Source organism: Trachurus trachurus (genome assembly GCF_905171665.1).
Source record: "Trachurus trachurus genome assembly, chromosome: 17".
NCBI classification, from domain to species: Eukaryota; Metazoa; Chordata; class Actinopteri; order Carangiformes; family Carangidae; genus Trachurus; species Trachurus trachurus.
This window is the reverse complement of record NC_139900.1, coordinates 22,109,819-22,131,977: the sequence shown is the minus strand read 5'-3', so window position 1 is coordinate 22,131,977 and position 22,159 is coordinate 22,109,819. Positions and strand designations below refer to the sequence as shown.

Genomic DNA, 22,159 nt, shown 5'->3' with positions numbered 1-22,159 from the left:
AGAGCAACACACGCCGGAGCGTTTTCAGGGCCGCACCGCCGATCCGAGGAGGCGTCAGCGGCGGGGCAGGGAGGCGTGTGGTGGTGGGGGGGGGGGGGGGGGGCGTGACCCACAGGCCAACCTCCACCACACGGTAATTTAAACTATTTTAACATACACTAGATCAGAGGTATGGCCTCCTTGCAAATGTAAATTTCAAGTAGAACTAAAAAACACCACAGTGTATTGAAGCTATGTATTTCCTGAAGCTACAGGATTTAGTAAATGATCCCTCACCTATTAAATTAATGAATTCAATCCATCTACCAGTGGGCATCTAGAGCATGTTTTATTTTTAATATCCATCATGTTATACCATGTTGAGAGTTTTTGTAAATGACAGAATAACTCTGCTGCTTTTCCACAATTTCCAACTTGTTACAAAGCACAACCTATCTTGTGGATTATGGTCTTAATAGACTCCCATGCCATTTACTGAAAATGTTTGAAAACTCAAGCTTAAAAAAAAAAAAGACACTTTGTAATTTATCTTCATTTTGAAACAGTATGCAGAAGAAAGGGAAGGAGACAAGATGAGTGGAGCACCCAGTTTTTTTTATTTATACAAAGAATACAGCCATTCTACTTCAGAGGGATGAACCGAGAAGAGTGTGTGGCTCCAATACCGGGGCGACCGTGTTTGACTGGTTTGTAGGTGATGGAGAACTCGCCCAAATAGTGACCACACATCTCGGGCTGTGGAGGGGAAAAAATACATTAAGTTATAATTTAATATGTAAAAAATACAGACAACTGAAATAAGAGATGGTCATGGTGAGGGATGTATTTACTTAGGAAACTGGCATTCAAAATAAAAGCCCCATCGACAACACACAAGCTATGATGCAAGAAGTGGCTCTGCATGCATGTAAACTTGACCGACTGTGGCCCTGTGTAATTTTGGCAGGATAAACACTGTGTACATCCAATGCTGCATCTGCAGCATTCTGCATTCATATTGAACAAAATCAATGTGTTATCACTCGTCTATTTTTAGCTTGTTAAAAACAGGGAAATTTGATTTATTTCACTGTGGGACCTTTTAATGAAATATAGCTTAGAACGAGGGGTGACTGAGGAAAGTCACAAACGATTTAAAGCACAATACATATAAACTGGGTGGATCAAGAATTTGCCAAAGATATTATTCCAACATCTGTATCAACTTTAGTATTTTCCAGCTCATTTAAGATGTATCGATCTATTCATATACAGCATTCAATAAATAGCTCCCGACGCACCAATCTCAACTTATATACAACACTTAGTGTTGATAATAATAGTGTCCATAAAAGCCTAGGTTCGGCTCACACCTAACCAAATAGCATCTCACCTTGATTTCAACCTGGTTGAAAGTTTTGCCGTTGTACACGCCAACCATGGACCCGACCATCTCAGGCAGGATGACCATGTCCCTCAGATGGGTCTTCACCACCTCTGGTTTCTCCATGGGGGGAGCCTCCTTCTTTGCCTTGCGCAGGCGCTTCAGGAGGGACTGCTGCTTGCGGCGCAGGCCACGGTTCAGCCTCCTCCTCTGGCGGGCGCAGTACAGCTGCATCAGCTGCTCACTATAGAGGAAGGGAGGAGAGTGATGCCCATGACACCCCCTGACAACCACGGTGGCAAAAGCTACATTTTCAAAGACAGACAGGTTATGTACAGTTGTCAACTGAGGAACAGTTCCTATTTCCACCATCAGCATAATCTCTGGAGTTTCTTTGTACAGATCTAAAATTGAAAATAAATTGACTGGTCAGCACATAACTACCGGTATGAATGTTTGAGATAATTTTATATTATGATAAGATAGAGTTAGTCTCTAAAGGCCTCTGCTGACTAGAGATAATCACTGATGTACTACAGCTTGCTATGACAGGATTAAAAAGATGCCAACAACTGCAGGTCATGCATTTAGATATGTTAAAATGCCCGTCATTCCTGTGGGTACATCGAGGTTTTTGACAACTGATCGAGTCTGACACAAGCAGGAGATCACGGTGCCAGAGCTGACAGCAGTACAGCGACATTACGTGTCCGACTTACTAGGACATGTCCAGAAGCTGGTCCAGGTCCACACCTCTGAAGGTGAACTTCCTGAAGGTACGCTTCTTCTTGATCTCGGTATCCGCCTGGAAGAGACAGACATGGATGGGTCCCGGTCAGTCATTAGCCTACAGCTAGCCGTCACTTTATGAAGCAAAGCTGCTACACCCACGACTGCCTTCGGCGTCACGGGTATAGTTCAACGGGATAGTTCGTTAACGCTCACATGGACATTGCAGGGACATTATAAAGGCAGGCCATGTTTAATTAACAGTGCGCGACTGTGTAGAAGCACCGGGTTAGCTTAGCTACAGATGGTGTTAGCTCAGGCTAATACACAGCCTACAAACACAGATATATCCGACATTTTGGCCAACGATTTCCTGCTAATAGGACACTGGACGTATGAAACTGTCGGATGATACATTCAGCCATTGTAAATGTTTGATACAGAGCTCAGATGTATATAGATTATGTTTTGACGAGGCTCCAGATCGGTGATGTACCTACCATCTTGCCTGATGTTCCGGTGGAAAAGAACGGTCAGAAGTCTCGCTAGGCCTGATATCGCGCGATTTCAGGCAAACATCCGGTGGCGTCTTCCGGCGTCAGTGCCTCAAGTTGACAGCAGGTGGTGCTGTTGTACCATTACTGCGGTTTGTGACCAGGCTCAGGTTTCTTTTTTACAGTCTATGGTTTCTACCAACGTGTCCCGTTTTTGACATGGTCTCTATCTCTATGCATCACAGTGGAGCCCAGTCTTACTCCAGTTTACCAGGGAACAGACAACAAAGAGATAACACTAAACACAGAAAAGCAGTAAGGCCTGTGTAACTGTATGTTTTTCGTGGATATGACATGTAGCTCTAGCTAATAAAAGGCCCAAAGGTGTAAAGTAGGCTAATCATGCTTAGTTTGACGCAGTCTACTACTCCAGTATTTCAATTTGATGTTATTTCATACATTTACCCCCAGTTTATCACTCTCACACACATACACACATTTATTTCCAGATTATGATTTTACAAACATGACAAGATCATAGGATATAATAAGATCAAACTAGTGAGGAACCTCAAAGAAGGAGTGACACAGAAACTTGTTTGAGTGCTTTTACACATCATTTCATTTTCAGATGAACATTGGACAAAATGTACCACTACTAGCAAATGGCATTTTGACTTCTGAAGAAATAAAAAAAAACTTTGGGAACATATCTGAATTACAGAGACAATAGGGCCTACTCGGTATGTGACACCTTCAAAGTGTAAAGTGATCGGCGGTCACAGCCTTTATAATCCTTCAAGACCAATGACAATCAGGTCTATCGTTGCTTAAAGCAGAAGTGAGTGATCCGGTCGTTTTCGCTAATGCTGCGTTCCAGGCAGGCTTTTGAAATCGTAAATTACAGCTTCAAGTCACAACTTACGACTTTGTAGCGTTCCAGGCAACCCACTCGTGTTTTTCCGACCTGTTTTACCGGTGAAAGTCACTATAACGGCCACTCGTAACTTACGACCGGTGAACTCGTACCAGATCGAACTGGTACCACTTCACGGTCGGAAAAATACGAGTTTCCTTGAACGCACCATAACAGTCCTCGTCGCTACGTCACCACATTCATGGCGTTCCTTGGCTGCACATACAGCCCTGCATGCCGTTCTCTCTCCTCATTGGATAAAAACTGTAGGATACGATAAATGTTTTCTCTTCGGCTCAGAGCAGAGCAGAGGGACTGAGAGACCCGTGTTTCAGTCCAAACACTCTATGTAAGTGATTGCTGTCGGAAGATAAAATTATTTAAGACTTATATTAACACAAATATATCACTCACTTCTGCTTTAAGTCAACAATATTGGCAATGGATGTCATTGCCTATGGGACTGCTCACAGATTCAGGCCTTTTGGAGAGAGGTGATGGATATGATTTTGCAGGTTACAGGTAAAACTATAATAGACCCCAAACTATGTATCCTTGGTATTTTCCGATAAATCATAACCTTAAATCATGACCTTAGCAAGGCATCTATGATAATTTTTTGTATGCTACAAGCCAAATACACTAGCCAAATCATGGAAATCCACTACTAAACCAAGCATTAGTGTCTGGCTTGCAGGACTATCAGATTCATTGGCACTGGAAAAACTCCCTCCTACTATTGAAGCTTTAGTGATTTCCCTCATTTGTCAGTCACATGTCATAGATGTAAGTTTTCAGTTTTCAAAATTGTTTTCTTTAAATGATTTATAGTGTAACATAATTACACCCAACTACTTATAGACATTCTTTTTCTTTTTTCTTTTCCAATTCCTCTGTTGGTATCTAATCACTCGACAGCTATTTACACAGGTTCAGATATAACCTCACTGCCTCCACCCTCATACAAAACAGTCGACATGGAAAATGTAATTAGTATTTATTCTAATTTCTCCAGTGTGAGATTATATAGTCCCTGTTTTTTCTGTAATCTGTTTATTTAGCTGTAGATGTGAATGTCTGGAAATCTGATTGTGGAGATTTTAATGTGGAGAAGGTAGGCTAATCTGATTTCCTTTATTTGGGGGCTCTAGTGTGTTCTTTGAAAATGTATACTCAGGATGTGGCTATTGTGGTAATGTGGGCTGGTCACAGTTTTGTGCACAAAGCAGTAATGAGGACTTATTGAATGTTAACACCAATGTTGATGTTGAAAACATACATATACAACGCACCACAAATAAAAGGCTTATGAGTGAGCGGAGAAATCTCAAACCTGGAAAATACAGGAAAAACTGTGTATCTAAATTCACTCAGTGAGAAATTGATCATACATTCACAAAGTCTTCAGACCCCCTTTATTTTTTTGCATGTTGTTATGTTGTCATTATTTCCCATCAAGCAACACCCAATACACCATAAAAAATTGACTTTTTTGTTGTTGTTGTTGCTTTTTGCAAATGTATCATAAAGGAAAAAATAAAAAATATATCCCATTGACACTTTTCTATTTAGCTTAGGTGCCTCACTTTATCTTGATCATCTTAAGGATGTTTATACAGCACCTGTGTCAATTAATTTACCAAGGTTAAAGGAGCTCCCTACAGAGCTCAGGGACAGGATTGTATCAAGGCACAGATATGGAAGGAGTCTGCATTAAAGGTTCTCAGTAGCACAGTGGCCTCAATAGTGGAAAAAGCTTGTAACAGCCCAGTATCTTCATGCCTAAATGAATTAAATGATTTTAGCACACAGTTGCAACATAACAAAATGTAAAAAAAAAAAAAAAAAAAAGGGTAATGAGACCATTTAAAACCTGCCACATGTCTGTCTTGTAAGGGGGACTTGCAGCACTGTGCAGTGGTGTGTAGTAATGAAGCAATAGTGAAACTTCTGGACTGCATGCACAGCCACTGGTTTGTGACCTTCGCCATTTCTTAATCTGATAATATGCCTTCATGCTCATGTCTGCACATTACTCAACACCCGACATTTCTTCCTCTCTCATTTTGTCAAAGCACTTTCAGCTCCTTCCTGTGTATGAAAAGTGCTATACAAAAAGTGTATTATTCTACATCCGTCCTAGAGATTAAGAAGCCACAGACCCATTCATTCTTTGTGCTATAAATTACAGTCTCTTTACAAACCAAACCGACACCAGATTATGAATACACATCTTTATTACATAAAGATCACAAAAACATTTTTTTTCCCCCCCATTGGCAAAAAATTATTCCAGAGGGGGAAAAAACGATAGTCCAATACAAAATGTTATTCAGAGTCCAGGTACAAAATAGCCCCCATTCAAATCACAAATATGCATAAATAATAATCTTAATGATCAAATATAATCATATGATTGGTTCACATATCAACCAATATTAAGATTGATTCACTTAAACATTTCTCACTGACAAGAAAGGAATCCAGTATTCTTGCTTGGAATGTTCAAAACTTCACTTGAGTCTCATTTTGTCCACCACTCCCCACTCCTCTCTAATCCAAAGAAAACAAGCTCAACTCCAGTTGGACTGGTTATGCAAACAGAGGAAATATTTCCTCTGTTAGAAAAAAAGAAAAAATTAAATGAGTGAGAGAACAGACAAAATATAAGATGATAAGACTGGTTTGGTCCAAGAAAAAAAACAAAATCATTTTGTTCCCTCATCTGTCTGAACAAGCACAATGGTTTACTACTGCATATATCAATGACCAATACTGAAGGGATGAAGGAGATACTGAACAAGTGACAAACACAAAACAAATGTACATTCTTGTTCACAGGAATTACACAAAGATTTCATGTTGTTTACACAGATGTTATCGCCATTACAGAGAAGCACAAGCATGGGTGTTTCCATCAATAAAACATGCGTTTCCTACAACTGTCACAAAAAAAGTCCCTAATGTTTCACTTTTAGTTTCATATTGCCCTTACAAAAACCTAGGGATCTCCCTTAATGTAACTAAATGACTCAGCAAACAAACATAGGGGGAAAAAAGGGGGGGGGCTTTGGCACTTAAACATCCCTGGGCCATTTACTGGCTTTTGTGGTCACTTTAAATATCAAAAATGAAAAAAAATCACAGGAATACAGTTCATGATATGTGTAACGTTGGTCCTGCTAAGAAAACAATTTCATACAATACTATAAAGGATAAGCCCTAAAAAAGTTGCAACATCCTGTTGATATAAAAAAAATAAGGCGCCTGCCTCCAGGTCTTCTTGCAGAACATGCCTCCCTCTTTCCCTTCTTCAGCTCTCTGCCTCCTCCTAGTAATCTGTCCCGTCCTCTGGGTACACCTGCTGCTCTTCTTCCTGGTAACCTTGGTATCCTTCATCTTGGTAATCTGGGATGTAGTCACGGACGCCGCCTGCCCCGTTCTGGTCAGCTGGAACCTCTCCAGCTTTAGGACAGTACTTGGCGTCATAGATCTGCCTCCCCAGGCCGAAGTTCTGGCCGCTCTGGTTGGCTCCCTGACTGTAGCCCATCTGCAGGGACATGGTGCTGTTGTCACACTTGTCTGTGCCCAGTTTCTGGTCGTAAATGGCACGCCTTGTACCTGGAGCCGTCATCCCAGCCTGTAGTAGAGAGCGGAACGAGGAAACGATACATTTATGACTTTATTTACATGATTATCTTTCCTGCACTAGAAAGTATCAAACAAAGTCCTGATTTGCACTGAGCCCAGCTGCGTTTCCGTGTCGACAATCCACGGTTTACAGCTTCTACAAGTCTAAACATGGCACAGATTTGCAGCAGTGGGAGAACAGAAAGCGTGATGCCCTGAGGGTTATTTCAACTCCAGTCCTATAATAATGAATTGAGGACATGTTGGGAATTTGTTGCAGTACCTGGCTCGCTCCCTTGTTGGTTCCCATTTGCAGACTGATGGTGGTGTTGTCCATGGGGGGCTGGATTTGAGCTTTGTGATTATATAAGTGCCTCCTAGTGCCATATGCATTCATACCTGCCTGACTGGCACACTTGTTGGTGCCCATCTAAAGAGAGAAAATCACAATAAAGCATTTTTAGATACTATAAACAAAGAGAGTGCTTAAAACCAACGTGCTGCACTCACAATATATTGCACAACAGTCACTGTATTTTAGGTAAACAAACTTTCAAAAGTTTCAGTCACCTGTCATAAACCTGTTATAACAGTAGCTTGTATTGTAACCTGTCTAAACTGTGTAGGTAGCCCTCATATCTACTTGACATCTTCGTTGGAAACTGAGAAACAACAACAAAACAGGAGCTTAAGAGGCCGTGACAACAATGAGCAGCTCTCATACAGAGGTATGCTATGCTCGACATGAGATCATGATGAAGTCTGGTTTCGTAATAGTTTCGACACATGCAGGCATGTGAGGTTCCTCCACACCGTCAGGCCCAGGCAAAGGTATAAGATACATTGGAGTACTATTTTACACTCCTTTCCTGGGAAAATTACAGATTACTTTGTCTTCAATGTCTTTAAGTTTCACTAACAGACCTGTAAATAGTCACATGGAGACTTCCACATGTAGTAAATAGTGTCATATTAACACCCCTAGTTGCACAAGCCAGGAGTCTCTGAGCAAACTGTACCTGCAGGCCAATGACGCACTGTCCAGCCTTCATCTTCTCCTCATCAAACAGCCTCTCCTGCTTGTCGGCGTACTTCACACCGATGTCCACCCGGGACTGGCAGCCCTTGGTCTTGGCCTTAAGGAGGAAATACAGAGAAGAAGGGTGAGTTACAGCCACAATGGGTGAAAAGAACACCTTACTTCCAATACCAGTATCTTGTTTTTTGTTTTTTTTAAAGACTCACCATGCTGGCCAGTGCCAGCAGCGTTGTCTGGACCTGGGTCAAGTTACCGCTCTCAAACAGGTCGTTGGCTTCGAAGATATCATGAGGCTTCAGACCGTACGTTGTGATGGACTTGATGAAGTTCGTCAGGTTCTCAAGCTAAAACCACAGCAGATTAAACAAGATCAACAATATTGTCGCTGCAGGACGTCTTGCGGTAGATGTGCAATTATTTCTGTTTGCACACCATCTTCATTTTCTCATTCATAAACATGCGGCCGTTCTCATGTGAAACCTGTAGTTTAAAATATGGGGATCTGGTTCACAGAAACTTATTACACCTCTTTGAAGAATCCAGTCTGTTTACATCACAGCTGCCGTAGCATGATTCAGTATACCGACAGCCGAACTGGTGCAAGCCATTTTAAGCGCAACACAAGAGCACAGGGAGCAATCTGTTGACTTTGCATTTATGCATGTAAATAATGTGATTAGGAGACAATCCATGTTGCACCACACCCTTAACTTGTTAAAAAAGGACGCATGATCACCCGACTCACCTGATGCCAGTTCAGTGTTGACTGGTTGACCTTTTTCACAGAGCCAGGCTGGAGCTTGTTGATGAGACTGTGACACAGAAGCAGAGAGAACAAAAAAAAAAAATTAGGCTTTCCAAAACACTGTAGACATGGAGACAAATGATCAAGGCCGTGATGTTGCCGTTGCAGTTTAACATCCGATGTCTCCCGCTTACTCGCACAGGATGACACCATTCTTCAGGCCTTTCTGGAAGTCAGGCCCGATGGAGGTACCGGTGATGTCCTCGATCCAGACCCTCAGCTCCTCTTCCTTCTGAGGGTCGTACTTCTGTGCAATCTGTGTGGGCAGAGAGATATAAAGGTCACATGTGTCTCATGAAGAGCTACGATAACCAGTAGCTCACAGTAAATGCATTCATAGTTAGTCCTCTTTTTTTTTTGTTCCTTCCTGATACTGACCTCCCACCCACACACCCCCTACTTAAGAGTCATGGGAATTACATTAAGACGCATAACTAAACGGTATCTAATAATGATAGAATTGAGAATAACCATATCATGTTATTGTTGGTGCTGTGACGGCATGAACTCGTGTTTCATGGTCACTCTTGAATTTTACTGGGCCTTGGTGTAGCATGTTATGTCTACACAGAGTTGTTTTTGTCTTATTTAGCCTTCATAACTAAGAAGGTGACACTGACATAAGCTAACACACACGTATACAAGTGTGCGCACCCAGGCACGCATGCACACACACACACACACAAGGATATCCTGTTTGGTAAACTGTTAAATTCTGCACAGGAAGGCAGTGACAGGGGAAGGGAGGGGGAGTTTTAAAGGGTTCAACGTAGCACAAAGATCGACTCTCTGCTGAGGGTGCCACTGTTGAGGTGTTACTTTGATTTATAAGCTTGTTTTGATTGGTGACATAAGTGTAGGAGCCTGGCTACCCCTGGCTCTGAAAAAGGGGGCTATTCAGAAAGAGCATTGGATTCTGGTCACGTTAACAACAGTCCACTCTGTATGGCAGAAATGAGAAGAATAGAGTCAAAGAGTTCCTCTGGTGTAGGATGAGGTGTCGAATGGCCTGCGTGAAAAACTATCGACCAGCCAACAATCTGCCTCTGTTCCCAGAGAGCAACGAGACACCGAACCGCAGAGCTCAACCTACCATATACATAGAAGTTGGCTACTCTCCTCACAGCTGGTTGCACTCTTAAGGAATTCCTGTCTTCTAATTATGCTTCCTTCGTTCAGTTATCCCCACATTAAAAAACAATATTGGCTATTTTAATTGCCCGCAAAGAATGTGACGGATGTAATTTGCAGAGACAAGCTGCGCACAAGGAATTTAGTCCAAAGTGCTCGGATAAAAGCTGAATGAAGCGGCAAGGGTGCATGATTGTTGTGTACTGAGCCAATGAATGAATACAGACTGAGAGGAGACTAAAAAAAACTGTTATGTGTTGCTGCTGCTGCTGCTTGACTTGGAGTTCAGGGTCTAACTTCAGTGCATTCTTGCCAGTGGATGTTCTGCAAAAGTCTTTAAAGAAAATTGAGAAAAAAAGGGAAGGGGGAGCTAAGGGGAGAGTAAATCCTTAAATGCCTCACATTTCACAGAGGGGACTACGTCAGCAATGGCAGGAAATACCACTAAAGTCCGCATGTCTTCAACTACCCCCCCCTCCCTTATCCACTCACTACCCCCCACCTTCAAGGACGCTACTTGTAAGAGACAGAGGAAGTCTACGTGTTTTCTTAACGTCCGTCACTTGTTGTTCTGTGGCGATTTCAGGAGGGGACATGACCCTTCCCCTCCCATACAAGGGCACTGCTAAAGGGAGAGCATACATCAGTCCGACGGCTCATTTCTCCGACTACCCATTCTACAGTGTGGTTAGGTTTAGGGTAAGGTTAAGGGTTAGTGCTACTTAAGTCGGAGAAATGGGAGGTCGGACTAATGGACGCAAAAATAAAGAAATGTATGGTCGGAGAAATGGGTAGTCGGACAGACGTCATGCGCCCCTGCTAAGGAATGCAGAGTAAAAAAAAAAAAAAAGTGAGTTAAAGAAACTCAAGAGAAGACTGAGCAGAAGATCTTTAAAGGTCAGCTCAGCTGCAACTTAAGTCTGTAAAGTAACGCCCCATTTATTCCCTTCTCTGCATCAAAAAAAGAGAGGGTTGTCAAGGTTATGCAGTTCAGGGTGATGCACAGTAATCTCCAGCATCAGCCCTGGTATTTTAAGTGGAACCCGGTGTGCAGAGATTTGTGCAGACAGGCCCAAATAAACAAGGTGCTCTCCTCACCAAAGCCCCCCCAACTCTCAAAGTTACACATTAGCCTATTAAAAGAGTGATATCAGTCTGAAGCCTGGTTTGGTTGTGACTGACTTTAATCTGGAGTTTATTATACAGGGTGAAATCTGAAAGAAGAAAAATGTAGCCTATCTCCCTTTCTTTTCTTTTTCTTTTTTTTCCAGTTACGTTTTGAGCGAAGAAAAGTTGAACCATGAGAAGCAGCACGACACCTTACCACAAGGGGGGAAGTAGGAAACTATTCTTGATATTTCAAAAGAGGCAATAAAAAAGGGGAACAGGGAAGCGCAACACTGATGTTGGACGGCATCCAACGCAGGGACTAATAGGTGAATTACATTAACTGCTAATGCGGGTCACAACGCCGGGCAACAAGCTGCACACTCCGGGGACAGAAAAAGTTGGAAACGGGGTATATAACAACTTTTGCCACAAGGACAGACTTCTTTGCCAAGAGGGACAACGCCCATAGTCTGGTTTAAAGTTAGTCTCCTGCATGGGAAACTCAATTTCTGCCCCTCAACATGTAAAAACTTTGCAAACTATAGCCTACACACTCGGCGAAACTTTCGCTTGATTCATTAAGTTAATTCAATGTTTTTAAAACTTTTAAATCTCTATTTTGACGTCGTTTTTTCATCCACCCCGGTCTACCTTTTAACCTGGGCACGCGCATCAAAATGGAGGCCAGGTGACTTTGATAGTGGCGTTCATAGCATGGATGTATTTCATAGAGACGCACGGGGAGAGGGTGATGGGAGTAATAAGTTCATTGCAACATACTTTTAGTGATATAGAAAATTACAAGCACATACCTTGTTTTTGACCTCCGCAGATAACCCGTAGGCAGGACCTTTGTTAAAAGCAGCCATTGTTAAAGGGCTGTGTTTTTTCTTCTGGCGTTAAGGGAAAAAAAACACAAGAGACGCCGAGTTGAGAATAAAAACTGCGCTAAATTATCTTCGACTTTCTCTTCCAATGAAACCTCGGTGAGAACTAAATACTTCCTTTCTCTTTTACGGCCGCCAATTAGAGCGCTCCCACGGTTTCAGTCAAAGATGATGCGTTCAAGTGTCAAGATAGTTCACCGCGGACAGTTCACAGGCGCATTGCAAGAGAGCCGGGGAATTCCTCTTATATGAGAGGAGTCTGGGAAAAAACAACGTCTGATCTTAATGAATATTCAACACAACACACGACGACAACATGGAGTGTTTGGGTTCTTCCATAGTAGGCTACTTAACACTTTTAAAAAAGGGACAAACCCAACAGGACCCAGAAGAAAATAACAAGTCATATTGTCTTTTTATTCTATGTTTTGAACAAATAGCCAGGCTTTATATATATATCTTTTTCTTTTTTATGAAACAAAAATGTGACTTATTTTGGTCAGCGAACTGTCTTGGTGGCATAATTAAAGCTTAGGAACAGTAGCCTATATAGACTGTCACAAGCCAAACAACAGAAAACCATGTCACTGTCACACATGCCTGCAATAGAGGGCTACACACAACCAGACAGGAGTTGTAGCTTGGATGTGACAGACCAAACACAAACAGTGAGTGGAAAGCAACTGCACTCAAATTGGATTGACTGCCTGTGCTTTTTAGTTTCTGATTCATTCACTTGACACAAAAAGGACAATTAAACTTCTCATTTTTAAAAATGAATATTACAGGTTATTTATCAGTTTGTTTAAAGCAGAAGTAAGCAATCCGGTGGTTTTGGCTAACTTCTTGTCAGCCGATGGAGTTAGCAGTCCCCGCCCTCGTCCCTACGTCACCACGTTCACGTGCATCCCTTGGCTGCACACACAGAGAGGACCGCCCCTTTATGCCGTTCTCTCTCCTCATTGGATAAAGGTTGTAGGATACAAGGAAAGTTTTCTCCTCGGCTTACAGCAGAGCAGAGACTGACAGACCCGTGTTTCAGACCAAACACTCTATGTAAGTGATTGCTGTCGGAAGATATAACTATTTAAGACTTATATTAACACAAACATTCCGCTTACTTCTGCTTTAAGTCTGGTATATTTGGCTCTCCACATTGCCATATGAAAAAACTAATCAGTGTCTCATCAGTGAATGTTTGGCTCCTTCATGATAATCCTGGTGGTACTAAATATTGGGATAGCAGCACTAGGCCTATAAACCACTCAAAGCCACCTATATAGCCTGTGCAGCCATGTGGATGTCACTGCAAACTCTTGAAAAACAACAGCCGAAACAATTCACTGATCTTCCCATTACAACGACGACGGAAGTTCACGGGCAGACATCCTCTTGCCTCTCCTGAATACTCTTTGGATGTACTCTTCGTTAATCGATCCTAAGCTCCACCTTTCCCTTGCTCTTCCTTAGGTCGCAATTGATATCAAAAACTCCTTATATGGAAGGAAACTTCCCAAATTCCTGAATGGTGGGAGTGATCCGCGGGTCCCGCCCTGCATACCAGACGCGCAGTGGACTAGACGAATGGTCTCTTTTTTTTTTTTGAGTCACTGTCGATTTAAAGAGAAAAAAAAAGTCTGGGGAACTAAACTAAGCACAATGAGCTCCTGAGTTGACGTAATGTCGCTGCTATGGGGTTTTAGATAACAGATACAACCTCTGCTTACTTGCCAGGGTTTTAAAGCTACTGAATAATGTCCAAATCTGAATACGAGACTAGGCTACCAGTTTACAGTTTCCGAGGCAAAGCAGCTCCACTTTTTGCATATTAATGTCACCGTGCGTATGTAAATCGGCTGTGAGTTGGAAACACCGGGGAATTTGTTCACGGGGGCTTTTTCTTTCTCTACTTTTTGTCAAGTCAGCTATACACAGAAACAGCAGGACTGGTCCACAGCTGCTAGGGTGCTGCTTCTGGGAATTAGGGGGGCATAGCCTACCTTTAACATGGAAAACTAATAGAAAAGAGCATTTAATCGTTATCTCGGGATTTTAAACTTCATTTCATTTCATTTTGATTTATTTCATTCATGGTATTCTCACATAGTTGCACATATACACCGTGTACACATTTTCACCATGAACGAAAAGGAGCAGGATGAAGAAAAAACTTATAATACCTGCCCCTCTCTGTTGTTACAAATTTCATTGGCTTACTTCAACACCAATATTATACTCTGTTTCAAAATATTAAAGATGATGAAACATAGTAACTTTGAGTGAATCCTGAGCTAGAAGTACATCTTTTAATATAAATTTTGTTTTTCTTTGGAAAAGTAAGTGCAAAATGTAAAATGGAGAATAGAGGAGAACATTTCAACAGTTATATTTCCAGATAGGAAGCCAAGTCACAGTGACAAATCACACAGCTGTTTTTCCAGAGAAGCTGTTATCTATGGACTTAACCTCGTCTCTTCTCAGCTAGTCTGGCTCCACACGTATATAGCCTACTATTATATTGTATGTGGTTAATCATTTTCATTCAATAACTGTTCAGTTATCCCATTCATCTTTTCAACCACCTCTCAAGCAAAAGGGCAAAACATTTGATGGCTCTATCTAGCCTCTCAAATCTTGAGATTTTGATACAATCACATGTTGATTGAGTTGGCTTTGGATTTGCTGATGGATAGAAACAGTGTTCTGGGAGATGAGATCAGTTTATGAGAGCAAAAGTCATCGGATTAATCAATAATGAAAGTTATCTGTCACAGTACTGATAACCACAGCAGATATGAATTAAATAAACAACTTAAAGCTGACGTTATGTTTGACTGAGCTTGAACCCTTCATGATACATTGGCAATCCCTTTCTACACATTCAAACCAGACAAGGTGGGACGTAAAATTTTGAAAAAGTAACGACGTAAGCCCAGGTGTCTCTCCTCTGACAATACGTCTGGTTATAAACACAGCTGTTTCCCAACCTTTGTATGGCTGGTAACTACGTCATACAGGTGAGCAGAGGGCTGATTCAGTGTCTGAGCATAAAAACGCCCTAGGGGGAGGGTTGTTACTCACTGATACACTTGCAGTGAAATGACATCAGCACAGTGAGTCATGGCAGGAAGTGATGTAGCTATGATGTCCCTAAAGGCATCAAACCATCAAACATGTCAGGACCAACATGCAGTCACTGTTAAGGCCAATAATGGTAATAAAAATGCTACTTTTGTACAGAAGGTCATTACTTCACTGAAGTGGGCTTTGTTCCAGGCCTGGACAGATGGAGGATGACCAGAATCTTGAGTGTGATTGTTTCATCTAAAAATAGACGGCCTAGTACTCTCTGTTGGCTTATAAAATTATAAGTCTGGTCCAAAACCCCACACTGAACTGGAATTACTCATAGCATCCCACCCTGACAACACACTGAGGCAGACTTTAGCAGGCAAATGGATGATGTGCACCCCCATGTGGAGGAACTGCATAAGTACAATGAATTACAGCAGCTCCTATAGTAAAGCTCAAATCAAGAAAGCAGAGGTATACAGAGCTCAGACTGACTGTTATGTTTCCATTTCAGGGAAAAATAGTCAAGGTTGACGTGAATTGTTGAGCACAATTGCACTGTAAAAGACCCACCAGTCAGTAGACTGAGCTGAAGATTTAGATCATTTTATTTTTTCAAACAATTGAGAGATGTTAAACACTGAACAAATAAAGATGCCCCAGTCAAAACTCCAGAGAACAGGTTCTTATCAACCAGTTGTAGCACTTTTCCTTTATTGCCAGCTGTGTTGTTGTGCAGTTTCTCAATGTCTGCAGCTTCACCCTTGCTCGATCAATGTGTACAAAAAGTTAACAGAAACGGTGCATATACCAGCTTCATATTGATCGTGGGATTTGGAGTTCTCGCACATAAACTCAGCTCCACAGACAGGCGTGTTTTATGCGGAGGCAAATCCAGATTAACCATTTACCAAGGCACATTGGTAGGGATGAATGACTGAAAGAACAAACGAACAAACAAACAAGAGAGGCTGCACATAAGCCTATCTTATTTCAAATTGTGAAGAAAAAGTGGTAGTGACTGATGAGTATAAAGGGAAAACAAAATTATTAGTTGTCACATGAACAATACCAAGAATAACTGATGCACACAGCTTTCTCTCTCCCTTTTATGTTTGCTGTTTTTTTTTTTAATGGAAGCAAAAGAAATGCTACCGCAAACGACATCCTAATTTTTTTTTTTTTTTTTTTTACTAAACTCTTGAAAGCAGCTGAAAGAATTTTAAATGTGTCTGAATAAACTACGGGCACATAACTGTAACTTGTGGGAGTATCACTCACTATTCACACTTGAATCAAGTCAGCGATGAAATGACCAACAAGTTGTCAACTTATGTACAAGTGCATAAGAGGTCTCAATCCCGTACATTCACTAAGGCTGTTTAACATACAAAAATCAAGGATTTCAGAAGGCAAACAATATCTAAAGGAATGGAAACAAAGTGAGTTCCAGCATTCAAACATTTCCTTGTGTATTTTTTGTCTTACATGTAATTATTGATCAGCACCATCTGATTTGACATTCTAAAACATTTTGGACCTGGGAGAGAATTAGTGGGTGGCGATAGTTTTCACTTCAGTGTAGCTTGAATGAAGCACCACACAAGTTTTATGGAACCATTTGAAACCAAATCATTTCTGAGAATAAATTTGCTCCGTCACAGTTGAGATTGGATGGACACATAAGAGCTGCGTGATGAGATGGAGAGAGTGAAACTGGGTGATGGGTGGAGTATGGAATGTTAATAACCAAATGCATCGGCCAATCTTAAAGAAAGACCACGCCAAAAAAAACATTTGTATGCCCCCTTTAACAAGGAAGATTCAGCTGACAACATTGTGATGCAAACAGAAAAAAAAAAGAAATCTATAGGTTTTTGAACATCTGTTTTGATGAACTGGTCAAAAATAAATAGATGTATACATGTTACGAAATTTATAATTTACTCTTTATATCTCACGTAAAGCTTCTTGTAACTGCCAAATATGCTCCAGAATTTCGTACTCTGGACATGTTCAGCTCTACCTGTGCTAGATGAGCTCTATCAACACTTTTTCTGGGCACTGTCACAGTGGTCTGGACAGGACAGCTAAACCCCAGCCTTCCCTCAAATTTAACACTAGATTGTAATTCCTCATTAAAACTAGAAGGCAAAAGTATAGGGCAGTATCATCCCAATGACCCTGAAATAGGGCTACAATTCTGAACATTAAGAACTCACATCATATCACCATCTCAGGTTGTATGGGATAACTCTGCCCTCCCTTTTAGACCATCTGTGTTAGTACCAGCACTCTGCAGCTAGGGCCTCATTATTCCTGTGGCTTTCAGTTTGAAAAATAAAACAGAAACAGCCCTTGATATTACAAACTCAACTATACTTTAATCTTTTTACTCTTTTTTTATACCAAAATCTCAATAGATTATCACAGAAAGAGGAAGAGGCATGGGGGGAGTTTAGCAGGCCTGGCTTTTGCCAAACTCACAGTGGACAAACAAAATCACAAAGTATCTCATCTCTGTAGAGAGACAAAGAAAGGAGTGGAAAAAGGACAGCAACCATCCCAAACCCCTCAGTCTAGGCAAATATATGGCAGGATGTTCAATTTGCTTTCATCCCCGTGAGGGTCCAATGATATGCACTCTGTCCAATCATACCAGGTGCCCTTGGTATCGTAACAACCATTCACCCCTGGCCAGTGCTGTGTGTGTATCCTGTCCAGGTCCTCATCTGTCACCTCCCGGCTCACGCCTGGTAAAACCCCTACCGAGCTGTCCGTCTGCAGAACATGCGTCTTCCTTGACTCCTTAATCTCCTGTTCTTCCCTTTTCAGATACTCTGACATGAAAAAGTGTGCACTAGGGGCCTGGACCCCTGAGGAGGTGAGCACATTGCTCTGAAGGTTCAAGTAGGACTGGATGAATTCGTTTCTGGACAGCTCCTTCCAGTTTGTCTGGTGGAAAGGGTTAGCATTGGGGCCTGGGCCGGGGCCTGGGGTTGGGGTAGGGGTTGGGGTTGGGGTAGGGGTAAGGGTAGGGATTGGGGTTGGGATCTGGACTGGGGGAGTGGGCTGTTGTACAGTGCTTTCAGTTCTCTGCCTAGACTCAGAGGGGTGAGGAGTGGGGACTTCCTCTGTTTGAGAAGGTTCTTTATGTACCAGAGGTTTGATCTGACCTGTCACGGGGTCAAATGTTAGTCTGCGTTCTTTTAACCGTACAGGTTTAGTCGTGTCCTCTATTTTCTGGCCATCTAAGTTGACAGAGTAGTCTCTAGACCTGTACTTTCTCCTTTTATGCTCCGAGTTTGCCGCCATTGAGACGTCCGCGTCATCGGACATGGCCATAGCTCCCTCAGATGTCGGTCTGTGTAGTTCTGAGTTCTGTTGGGAGAGAGAGGTTGAAGGGGAGACTGTCGGGGATTCCAGTGTTGCAGATGTGTCTTGTGGTGGGCAATGAGAGGGGACCTCTGACGAACTGGGCCACTGCATTGAGGACCTATGAGAAGAATGTGGCAGCTTGTCGGCGTATGATGATTGGGCTGGGGAGGAGACAGGCTGGGGCAAAGACAAGGGGGAGTCCCTGGAGGAGGGGCTTGGGACTGGAGTTCCTTTCGGTGCATATACTGAAGAGCGCTTGGCCACTGCGTCTTGCTTCACACTCCTTGGACTGGTAGTGAGGCCACGGGGACTTTTGGCTTGATAGAAGCCCCCTCCTCCCCCTTCATCCAATCTGGCCTGTTGCTGCATGACAGCAACCTTGATCAAAGAGGAAGTGCTAGGTAGTTTGGCTACTCCTGGGGAGCTGGGACGAGGCTTAACAGCATTGACCGGAATTCTGTTGGTTTTATCATTATCAAGGTGCTCTATTCGAGATCTGTCAGGAGACGGGACAACCTCCTGATCAGGCAGGGTATCTGGACTGCCTGCAATCCCATTGGTAGGTGGTGGTGAAACATTGTTATCATACGGAGACATCTTGGGGATTTTTTCTGGTAAGTGCACTCCACTGTCTCTGTGCTCTGCCCGCCGCTTGCGACTGCTTGATTTTTCAGCTTTTGGTGAATATGTGTTGTGAACATCATTTCTGATTTTGACTTCAGTGACATTCTTCCCTGACACAGAAATGTCAGGGGGAGATGGATCTGTTCTGCAGGGATGAGAACTGCCGTTGGTAGACCCAGGGGTACTCACAGCCACAGCTGGTCCAGGTTCAATCAGCTTTTGCCAGTTCCTTAGGAGTTTCTTAGCACGCTTCGCAAGGTCTTCATCCTTGGTCTTCTTTCTGACATCATTGATCAACTTTCCTAGTCGGGTTTCCTACATAAATAATGTGTTTGAGAGTTAGAGACAAATTAACCTGCACGATTTATTGAGTAGAAGTTGGTGTGTAAAATACTTGTCTTACCTCAAGTGCTTCTTTGGTGATAGGATATTTCTCAAGACAGGTAATTACCTCCAGTACAGCAACCATATTGCATATCTGAAGGGAGGAAATACAAACATTTTGCATTACTACACGCTATACAAACCAAATATGTGGCATTAGCCCAAACTCTCTGCATCAACTGGGGAATAACCAGTAGAAGTGATTGTTACATGGGAAGTCCAAGCACAAGTCTGATTTTTAGGAAAGCTACTGATAGCTACTACTAGTATGATAACCTGAATCTCTTAAATTGATGTGAAAGCTACTAAATCGTGCCCACAACGTGTGTATGAAGGGGGATGGGAGGGGGGGGGCGAGTTAACATTAGCTTTCACTTTAGCCTGGGGATGTTAGCTTGTCAGTCTGTACGACTCTGAAAAGTACAGATGCAAAAGTGTCAACTCAAAAAAACCATTTCATTGCAAACGTTTAATCAAACGTGTAACGTGTGAGCAAAAGCTGGACGAAGGAAAAACTAACTTTACTCTAAGGGAGTTTCTTCGTCCTGTCGACTAAGTCAATCAGCGTCCGACTGTCGGCAGACTTACCTGTTAGCTGCATTAGCCTCCGTTAGCACTGAACTAACATGGGAGCGAAGGGTCCGACTATTTCCTACAACGTAGCTGTAGCTCTCCGAGCTAACAGTAGGCTAGCCATGGTTAATACTTCGTTAACAGGGTATTTTATTCAAGTATAACAAACTACAGCGAAACATAATTTACTCAGCTGGTTGAATATGAAGATGATCCACTAGTACAATTGGCTTTCTCTGAGAATATGTATGCTTCGCGGCCATGGCGTTACATACTCTAAAATCGTTTCGGTGTCACGGCTAAGCTAGCAGCTAGCATGCTAAAGCCAGACTACTGTCTAACCATGGCAACGCTGCTACGTTAGCTTACAAGTTGTCAACTGGGGACTTCAGCTTCTTTACACACTCTGTAGACATGTTGGTGCGCACACGGAGCATAAAAGACGCGTATTTAAAACAAACGATGAGACAGTTTTTTGACAGCCGCTGGGGTGAAGTGCCTTGTCGAGTGCGCTGGGGTGCAGGTAAACAAGCTAACGTTAGCCCGTTAGCTTTAGCGTTCACTCACATTGCTGTGACTGTCGATGGCCTGCAGCAGCCGGTCCCTCATCTGCTGCGGGGTTGCTGAGACCGTTGTCATTGCCTGTTCGGTGCGATCCGGAGGATGGAGGGAGGAATCCTCCAAAATGGAAACCGGGTGACAATGGTGACTCAAAAGCCGCTGCGGTGACACGACAGGCGTCCGAACAGCATATTCTTCTGTCGCCCGTAAGGTAGACGGCTCAGTTTGTCTCACATGGAAGTGGGAAATGTGTGCGCTGTGTTGGCCGCTAGCTGCTGCCTGCTCGGCGCTCTAGCAACTCACTACCAGCTGCTGGATCTCTCAACGGCCTCCTGCTGCATGCTGGGATACAGTGAGTGCGCTTTGACGTCTGCACGTAGTCAAGTAAACATCCCTGCCGTACACCTACACTCCTATTGCACTCCTGGGCATACCTTACCCCACTGCTTCTTTGTAAGCGCACTAGTACGGAGCCACAGTAAAGTCTTCTTACTCAAAAGATCAAGGGGATTTGAGGTAGCCACGCCCAAAAATAACGAGCAATAATAAGTATACAAATGTCAAAGAGCAGTAGAAATTGGCCATTACAGTCTCCTAATGTGATCATTTTCAAATTACGTTTTTCAAAACTATATCAACAGAAAAGTGCAGCAAATCCATTGAAAGAGTGTTGAAAAGTGAATGCATTTTCTCTTGCTTAAGTGCTCCTTAATTCTTCAATAACCAAAGTAGCCAATTAAGGGATGAATTATCTAATTGCTTAATCCACTCATCCAGCTCTGGATTTAAATGAAATATACAAAATGGTCAAAGCTACAAAACAAAAAAAGTTTCTCATCATCCTTTCACTCCAAGGTGAGAAAATGCATTTGAGTTTCAAATTCAAAATCCGCTGAATAAGTTTTTCCCATCTAATTTCCCTTTTCACCATCATATCTCAATTTTTTTAATTTTTATTGAGGAGGCAGAAGCTCAAATTATGTGTTTATCACAGCATGTAAATTACTATGAATGATGGATCCTGCTGACTTTATATTACAACGCTCCACCAGCAGATGGAGTTGTGCCGTTTCTGAAGGAGGGCATAACTCAGTGAGTGTGGGGAGAGAGGTTTTAGCTAGGAGAAAGTCAGGATGTATAGACATAAGTAGTTGTACAACAATCTTGAGACTTTGAGGATACCAGTTGTGCCAAACCTCAGTGATTAGTCATGTTCAGTCTTAGTGCATTTAGTTAGGTGGCCAAATATAAAACTTCTTGTTCATTTAAAAATCTTACACACCCAGGCTCAAGCTCGGTTCTTGACTCCTACAATAAGACAGTGAACTAAAGCTTTCTAATATAACCACGACCCTCAACCAAGTGTAAGAAAGACAGCAATCCTACCACCAGTCATCTCAACTTTTCTCATCCCCATCCCACATGCAAAATGTCCACAATCAACTCACATGAGAGTGGACAGA

At 42.4% G+C, this 22,159-nt stretch overlaps 3 protein-coding genes across 3 annotated transcripts; all 3 read right to left on the bottom strand.

Annotated features, from left to right (window-relative positions):
* Window positions 1-573: 573 nt before the first annotated feature.
* Window positions 574-2,652, bottom strand: rps15 (ribosomal protein S15). Its single transcript, XM_083990821.1, has 4 exons — window positions 2,593-2,652; window positions 2,083-2,168; window positions 1,373-1,607; window positions 574-735 (listed from the first exon to the last, which is right to left on the bottom strand). The coding sequence occupies exons 1-4, from the start codon at window positions 2,593-2,595 to the stop codon at window positions 622-624; spliced, it is 438 nt and encodes a 145-aa protein (XP_083846947.1). The 5' UTR covers window positions 2,596-2,652; the 3' UTR covers window positions 574-621.
* Window positions 2,653-5,741: 3,089 nt separating this feature from the next.
* cnn2 (calponin 2) lies at window positions 5,742-12,308 on the bottom strand. The gene is made up of 7 exons (XM_083990819.1): window positions 12,030-12,308; window positions 9,111-9,232; window positions 8,917-8,983; window positions 8,378-8,515; window positions 8,152-8,268; window positions 7,416-7,562; window positions 5,742-7,142 (listed from the first exon to the last, which is right to left on the bottom strand). Exons 1-7 carry the CDS (start codon window positions 12,084-12,086, stop codon window positions 6,834-6,836), a joined length of 957 nt encoding a protein of 318 aa, XP_083846945.1. The 5' UTR covers window positions 12,087-12,308; the 3' UTR covers window positions 5,742-6,833.
* Window positions 12,309-16,283: 3,975 nt separating this feature from the next.
* crsp7 (cofactor required for Sp1 transcriptional activation, subunit 7) lies at window positions 16,284-21,006 on the bottom strand. Its single transcript, XM_083990812.1, has 3 exons — window positions 20,703-21,006; window positions 19,582-19,656; window positions 16,284-19,493 (listed from the first exon to the last, which is right to left on the bottom strand). Exons 1-3 carry the CDS (start codon window positions 20,772-20,774, stop codon window positions 17,751-17,753), a joined length of 1,890 nt encoding a protein of 629 aa, XP_083846938.1. The 5' UTR covers window positions 20,775-21,006; the 3' UTR covers window positions 16,284-17,750.
* Window positions 21,007-22,159: the final 1,153 nt, after the last annotated feature.

Bases quoted from the DNA above. Each gene is read 5' to 3' on its own strand.
- rps15 (XM_083990821.1), bottom strand. The intron at 1,608-2,082 runs GTAAGTCGGACA...CTTCCTCTATAG, and splicing joins CAGCTTCTGGACATGTCCTA to TGAGCAGCTGATGCAGCTGT. The intron at 736-1,372 runs GTGAGATGCTAT...TCCCCTCCACAG, and splicing joins TCAACCAGGTTGAAATCAAG to CCCGAGATGTGTGGTCACTA.
- cnn2 (XM_083990819.1), bottom strand. From the start codon at position 12,086: ATGGCTGCTTTTAACAAAGGTCCTGCCTACGGGTTATCTGCGGAGGTC. The intron at 8,516-8,916 runs GTGAGTCGGGTG...CTGTGGTTTTAG, and splicing joins CAACACTGAACTGGCATCAG to CTTGAGAACCTGACGAACTT. The intron at 7,563-8,151 runs GTACAGTTTGCT...TTCTCTCTTTAG, and splicing joins AGTGCGTCATTGGCCTGCAG to ATGGGCACCAACAAGTGTGC.
- crsp7 (XM_083990812.1), bottom strand. From the start codon at position 20,774: ATGACAACGGTCTCAGCAACCCCGCAGCAGATGAGGGACCGGCTGCTG. The intron at 19,657-20,702 runs GTGAGTGAACGC...TCCTCCCTTCAG, and splicing joins CCATCGACAGTCACAGCAAT to ATATGCAATATGGTTGCTGT. The intron at 19,494-19,581 runs GTAAGACAAGTA...TTATTTATGTAG, and splicing joins TCACCAAAGAAGCACTTGAG to GAAACCCGACTAGGAAAGTT.